Here is a 7183-nt window from a genome sequence, read left to right as displayed (position 1 = left end):
CGCACACTGCAACGAAGAGTAGCCCCCGCTCGCCACAACCAGAGAAAGCCCATGCACAGCAACGAAGACCCAACACAGCCAAAATAAATAAATAAATAAAATAAAAACAAAAACCAAAGAAAACATGTTCCTAAGCATGTCAGTTAGAAGTACTAATATACCACTAATATATAATACACATAACACACAACACTGATGGCAAATTGAAACAATGGTGTTGCCTCTTCAAAATGAGGTTATCTGAACTTGGCATTTTCTTAAAGCCTAAAAGTTACACTTCACAGACCTTAGCGTAAACACACAACCACCCTCTGTACTGCCTCTCCCTCCCGGCCCAAGTTGGTGCTTTACAGAAAATAAACCAGAATCAAACACTAAGGAACACTGCAACTTCTTAAATGAGTTACCATGTTTAAAGTACCGACATAGTAAGCATTCATTAAATGCTGCTTATTATTCCCTAGATGATAATTTTTAAGATAAACGCATTTTCTCAAACTTAAAAAACAGGTTGCAACCTCAGTATAGCGAAGTATAATCCAAGAGAATATAGAACAAATAGGAGAGAGCAATCCTTTATTTTTAGACACTTTCACAAAAGGGTTTTCAGTACGTAAAGTTTCCATCAGAGAAGAGAGAACGTGAAAATCAGCCTCCAGCCACCAGCAGCTGCTCTGCTCAGGGCCGAGGATCCTCCTTGCCCAAGTGCTGAGGTGGAGGTGTGTACTTCCCTTCCTTTATTAGCTTATCCCGCTGCCTCTTGATGGCACTCAGACGTTTCATCTGTCAAAGGAAGAAAGTATTTAAACTTGGGGGAGATATGCACTGGAAAGTGAGGGCTGGAGAAGCTGAATAAAAAATTGGTTTCATTTTTAAACTATGGAAGTCTTTCATCCCAGAGGGCCTCTGGGATAAATCCCTTCTTTAAAGAACCAATTTCCCAAGCTTTTAACAAATAAATTTCTGGTATATATAATAATATCTCCTTGAAAACTAATAACTAAAATGTTCCTATGATATATAGGAATACAGGTATTTACAAAAACAGTACAGATCCAAAGGCTTTAAGAGGTATACTTGTGCATATTAAAATCTTTTAAAATATTAAAAGCTGAGATCATCTCACAGCTTATATATTCCTGACCTCTCTATGTGAAGGTGGCACTGCTGCTGGTGACTGTTCACTGGGTATGAATGAAGCAGAAATAGCCAAACGAGGTCTCTGGACCACACTGAAAGAAAGACGTGGTATGTGCTCAGCTACCAGTTACTCGGATAGGCAGAGCCTTGAGTTCTGCCTCTTCTCCTCAGTAGGACATTCCCAATAGAGGAAAGCCATGCTATTCAAGATTGTGTGAGAACCCTAATTCATGGATTCTGTGACATGGAAAACAGACTTACTAATCCTGACTGCACTATTCCGTGGCTCAAAACCCAATGGCTGGGCTTTCCTGGTGGCGCAGTGGTTGAGAGTCCGCCTGCCGATGCAGGGGACACGGGTTCCTGCCCCGGTCCGGGAAGATCCCACATGCTGTGGAGCAGCTGGGCCCGTGAGCCATGGCCGCTGAGCCTGCGCGTCCGGAGCCTGTGCTCCGCAACGGGAGAGGCCACAACAGTGAGAGGCCCGTGTACCACAAAACAAACAAACAAAAAACCCAATGGCTTTCATCTTACTGAGAGGAAAAGCTGACTCCTTCCCTGGAATGACTTAAAAAGCTCACATCTCTGACTTAATCTCTTAATACCCTTCCCCTGGCTCTCTGCTCCAGCTCAGAGACCCTTCCACTTGCTGTCTCCTCTGCCCGGAACATTCTTCCCTCATGTGCATGTGGTTCACTATCTCAAAGTCTCTGCTCAAATGTCTTCTATCACTGAGCTCTTTTTGTAGCACTCTATTTAAAAGAGCATACATGCCTTCTCCTGCTTCTTATCCTTCTCCTATTTTCACCACCGCACTTACCCACACCGGACACACTATCTTCCCTTGTTTGTAAATTTTCTGTATCCAACGGCTCACTGTCACCCCCACCCCTGCCCCACTGCCCTGCATATAAGCTCCATTAGGGCAGAGACTTTTGCTTACTGCTATATTTCCGGTACCTGGAATAGTTCCTGACAGAATAGGTGATCCAATAAATATTTTTTGAGTGAATGACTAGGTTTTCACAAAGGCATGAAGAGGTAGTCTGTTCAATTAAACATCCCATGAACTTTAAAGAATTAGTTAGGATGTAACTTCAGTAGGAAAAAAAAAACCCTCTAGGTATCCTAAATACTAATATAAACAATAACCATTTTAAAAACTGTATTCTTAACATTTCTCTATTAAAGAGTCTCCCAACAGACTAGTCATGGCTGAGCTATCACACCATCATATGTCAAATCTTTCTCCCAGCTAGAACCAATCACCACTTGGTGTTCTGGATACAAGCACAGGGTCTGGAACCAGCACTGCCAGGTTCAAATGCCATTTCCACCTCTTACTGGGCTATATGACCTTAGGTAATAGCCTTAATATTTCCCTGCTTCAACTTGTTAATCATACAGTGGGGAAAATAAACGTAATGCATCTCACAGGAGATTATTGTGAGAAATATATACATTATTACATTCTAAGAACTTAGAACACTGCTTGATTCTAATTCCTTGATTCACTAGCTTCTTCACTTAGATGACCTCCAAAATGGTAACATATCTATTCATAAACTCACAGGATGAGGAGTGACCTTACAGTAACACTTTATGTTTCCAGATAAGGAAACCAAGACTAGAAGAGAAATGACTTGCTCAAAGTCATGAAACTAGTGGTGGCAAAACCAGCATCAAAATCAAACTCTTCAGGGCTTCCCTGGTGGCGCAGTGGTTGCCGATGCAGGGGACACGGGTTCGTGCCCCGGTCCGGGAACATCCCACATGCCGCAGAGCGGCTGGGCCCGTGGGCCATGGCCGCTGGGCCTGCGCGTCCGGAGCCTGTGCTCCGCGACGGGAGAGGCCACAGCAGTGAGAGGCCTGTGTACCAGAAAAAAAAAAAAAAAAAAATCAAGCTCTCCAAACTCCCAGTCTAATGTTCTTCCCGCCTCATCACACTGTCTCTTCTTGGTGTTAATTTTCCATAATGAGTAAAGTCTTAATCTGAGCAAGGAATAAGTGGGGCCCACAGAAGACAAGACATATTATGAACTGAATAGCTAGTAGGTGGCCAACCATGACCCACTCCTTGTCCCTCAGTAATACTACAATATTACTCAATGATCAATATTCCTTTAGAGATCAATACAAAATTATTACCTGACACCCCTTCATTCCTTCCAAATTCGGCTTCACATAATCCAAATGCCAAGAGCAGATTATAAAAGACAGGAAATTTTAAAATTTTGATACAGCTAACTTTGAGAAACATCTAACTGAAAATCTAAATTGTATCCCTGAACCCCAAGGAGTTAAGAGTAATAAAAACATTTATATTTGTTATACCTGGAGCACAGAAATAGGCAAAATGATGGCCCACAGCCAAAGATTTCTTCTCTAAGGGAGAACAGGGCCCTACACGTTATGCAATTCATTCAACTCATGAGGAAGCAGACACCATGCTATTAACTTTCTTTTTCCCCCTGCATTTTTGGTCAGGCTCACCTAAAGCAATCTCATTAACACCTCCATCCTCCCCAGAGTAGAAATCAATCCAGAGATTGTCTTATCAGTTTCAATGTAATAGATCTACAGGATTTTAATCTCTTCCCCAATGAGGGTTGGATATATATATTGGGTTGAAATATATTCACCCAAAGATTTTCAAGGACAAACACCCAATGCTGGTTGGTATTCTTTACTTTATAGTCTACGCAAAAATGGAAATATACACATGAAATTTCTAACCTGGTGGCTGCAGCAGGGTACAATGCTAAGGAAAATATGTGAGAACATTAGGAAGAACACTGAGGAATAAAAGGCCCTTCTCAGACCTGAAGGCTTTTAACTTCCTTGACATGGTACCTAAGTACGGAAGGAGTTTCACCACAAAAGTTTTGCCAATTCACATTGGGCAAACTAATGCCCAGTGACCAATTAAAAGTACTTAAAAGTAGCCCCAAAGAAATGAGGAAGTAATTCAGTGCCTATCTCCATCACTTCCTCACCGTCTTCTGTCGAAGTAGACACTCTACGAAATCATCAAATTCTATCTTGCACTCTTTCTCCGCGCGAATACCACCAATACCATGGGCACACTCTATCCATTCTTTTTCAAAAGCATGGCATCGACCTGGAATCTTGTGAGGCTGCTCGGCACTCTGGATTGTCATCCAGCGGTCTAAGTCAAGACCCAGCCTTTTCTGCACATCAAAGAAAGGCATGGCTGAAATGGAAGAAAAAGAAAGTATGCCATAAAACTGCAATCAAATGAGAAACTTCTGAGAAAAATGAAATAATTTAGATACATAGCTCTCAAGAAAGATATTTTATACTATCCTCCCAACTACTTCTCCCCAGACTTTTTCATTAGACAGGTTCTTCCAGTTTATGGTAGATGAGCGATTTCTGTGCTTTCACAAAACTCAAGGAAAAGACAACTAGAACTAAAAAACAATACATTAAAATCCTCTATATTGATAAGATCATTTTTATCAAAAGCTAAAAAGTGTTTATATTTTGACTCAGTAATGCCAATTCTTTAAGATAGATCTGAAGAAATAACTGAAATAAACAAAAAAGCACAAGCATGAAAACATTTCTTTACATTTTCCGATCCATATAATTTAGATGACATTTCTAAGAAGCCATCCTGAAATGGTTATGTCCCTCCTGTGTTAGCACAGCATCATCGACTTTTCATAGTACCTCGCACACCCCTGTAATGCACTATCTATATGAATGCCTCCCCCATTGAACAATGAGTGCCTTGAGGGCAGTGACCAGGTAGGAGCTCAGTAACTGTTGGAAAAAAAAAAAAAAAGAATTTCAAACAACTTTAAAGTGCAACAATAGAGAAATGGATAATCAAATCTGGTACCTAGGGCCTCCCTGGTGGCGCAAGTGGTTGAGAGTCCGCCTGCCGATGCAGGGGATACGGGTTCGTGCCCCGGTCTGGGAGGATCCCATATGCCGCGGAGCGGCTGGGCCCGTGAGCCATGGCCGCTGAGCCTGCGCGTCCGGAGCCTGCGCGTCCGGAGCCTGTGCTCCGCAACGGGGGAGGCCACAACAGTGAGAGGCCCGCATACCGCAAAAAAAAGGTACCTATCTGGTAGAACATGAGGGGAAAAGAATACACATGAAATATACACTTGAATATTGAATGAAAAAAAAGGGGGGGATTACAATAATGCCCCACCAAAAAAACTGTATGCAAAAGAAGACTGGAAGGAAGCACCAAAAAGGGTCAATAGTTACCTATGAGTGGCAGATTTACAAATGAATGTAATCTAAAAATTTTCTACCCATTCTTTCAGTCATTTACTTAGTAATAACGTTCCAGACACTGGGATGAGGAGGAAAAGCAGTGCAACCTAAGCACTAAAACGGGGACACACACGTGGAATTGGGAACCCAATGGAAGAGCACAAGAGGTAGAGCTCGAAGGAGGAAGCACCAATTCTGCCCAGGAGACTGGAAAATGCCTTTGAGATGGGTTGCGCTTGCCAAGTGAAGCTCCGTGAGCACAGTATTCCAGTAGGGCACACACAGCACGAGTTACACCCGGAGGTGCTGGGTATGTCTGGGGGACAATGAGCACCCAGACGTGGCTGGAGCGCAGAGTGCATGTCGAGAAGAAGAACGAAACGAGCTTAAGAGGTTGACGAGGCCCAAATCCCGCAGGGCCATGCAAGCCGGGACAAGGAGCGTGGACTTCAGGTTAAGAAACAGAAGGCCAAAGTATGAGTCCGTCACAAAGCTACGTTAACCTGGAAAGAGAGCCGAGAGAGGCGCGGTCTACAAGCTTCTATGACACTAGCTGTGTGGACCAAGGGGCCTGGAAAAGCAGAAAACACGGCCAGGGCGAACGGACACCCAGCAAGCCAAGAGGAAATCTGTTAAAGAGATCTCGGAAGGAAGCTCCTTAGGCTCAATCGCCCCGCAAACAAACGCAGCCCCTACCTTCCACCAGCCGCGCCCTTGACTCCTTCCTGATCGCAGCTCCTAGAAGATCCTCAGGCGACAACGAGGCCTGCCGCAAAGCAAGCCCGCAGCGCGACGCTTGCAGCGCGACGACGGGAGCCGACCTGCCTTCCGCAGTCGCGCCCTGGAACCATAGAAACCAAGCCTGTCGATCTGCGCCTGCGCGACTGGCTGAGTTGGCCTCCAGAGACTGCGGGTAAGCCGACCTTGCCTGGATAACTGAGTGAGAGGTGGCCCGGGGGTTAGTGATTTCTTGCTGCCTCCTCGTGCTGTACCTTGGATTCTCACGACAGCAGTGATTGGTGAGGGACTTAACCAAGGGAGCCCCCCTCATCCCCCTCCAGTAGCGGTTAAGCTCATGGAGTGTGGACCCACCCAGGGTGGGTTCCAATTCTGGCTCCGCCACTTCTGTGTCAGCCTGGCAAAGTTTCTTAACCTCACTGTGCCTCGGTTTCATCTTAAGATAAAAATATCTTAAAAGACAATAATGGTACGTACAGAGTAGGGTTGCTTTGGGGATTAAATGAGTTATATTAAAGCACTGAGGCGTTTCCTGGCACGTGGAAAGCGCTCTAAGGCAATTGCAGTTCTTTGATGTCTCAGTCTGTTTTTACTTTGCGGATTCGGGAAAGTGTCAGAGACCATGCCCCTCCTCTGTTTCAGAAACTCCAAAGGCTCCCTTTGATTACGTCAGGGGCTCCGAAGTGATGGGGGGGATGGGCTGGTGGGGAGGTAACATAGGCAGTGTGTGATATGATACGTTGCAGGAGTGGGAAGAAAATACTAGAATATTTCTAATTTTTGTTTTTTAATTTCTTGTTTGTGTGTTAATGTTTATAAAAAGCATAATATTACATTAGTTGTACATATAAATAACTTGTAAATAAATATTTATTTTGGAGGGGTTTGGGCTGAGAACTTCTTTTCCTTTTTTATTCCGCTGGAGACAGGAGGTTTTATTGATGCTTATAGGAGTAGGTGGGGGCCCCTGGAGCCCGGAGGGGGTGGGGGTGGGGCCGAGTCGGTCAGTGGATGCAAAAGGCCTGAGCACACGGGGGCGGGGGCGGGGGGT

At 44.4% G+C, this 7183-nt stretch overlaps 1 protein-coding gene across 1 annotated transcript; it reads right to left on the bottom strand.

The window, feature by feature from the left end:
* Positions 1-559: 559 nt before the first annotated feature.
* On the bottom strand, positions 560-6188 carry NDUFS5 (NADH:ubiquinone oxidoreductase subunit S5). Its single transcript, XM_060082448.1, has 3 exons — positions 6091-6188; positions 4137-4354; positions 560-783 (listed from the first exon to the last, which is right to left on the bottom strand). Exons 2-3 carry the CDS (start codon positions 4350-4352, stop codon positions 679-681), a joined length of 321 nt encoding a protein of 106 aa, XP_059938431.1. The 5' UTR covers positions 4353-4354; positions 6091-6188; the 3' UTR covers positions 560-678.
* Positions 6189-7183: the final 995 nt, after the last annotated feature.

The sequence above is a fragment of the Mesoplodon densirostris genome, chromosome 2, assembly GCF_025265405.1.
Source record: "Mesoplodon densirostris isolate mMesDen1 chromosome 2, mMesDen1 primary haplotype, whole genome shotgun sequence".
Taxonomy (NCBI): domain Eukaryota; kingdom Metazoa; phylum Chordata; class Mammalia; order Artiodactyla; family Ziphiidae; genus Mesoplodon; species Mesoplodon densirostris.
This window is presented reverse-complemented; position numbering and strand designations above follow the sequence as displayed.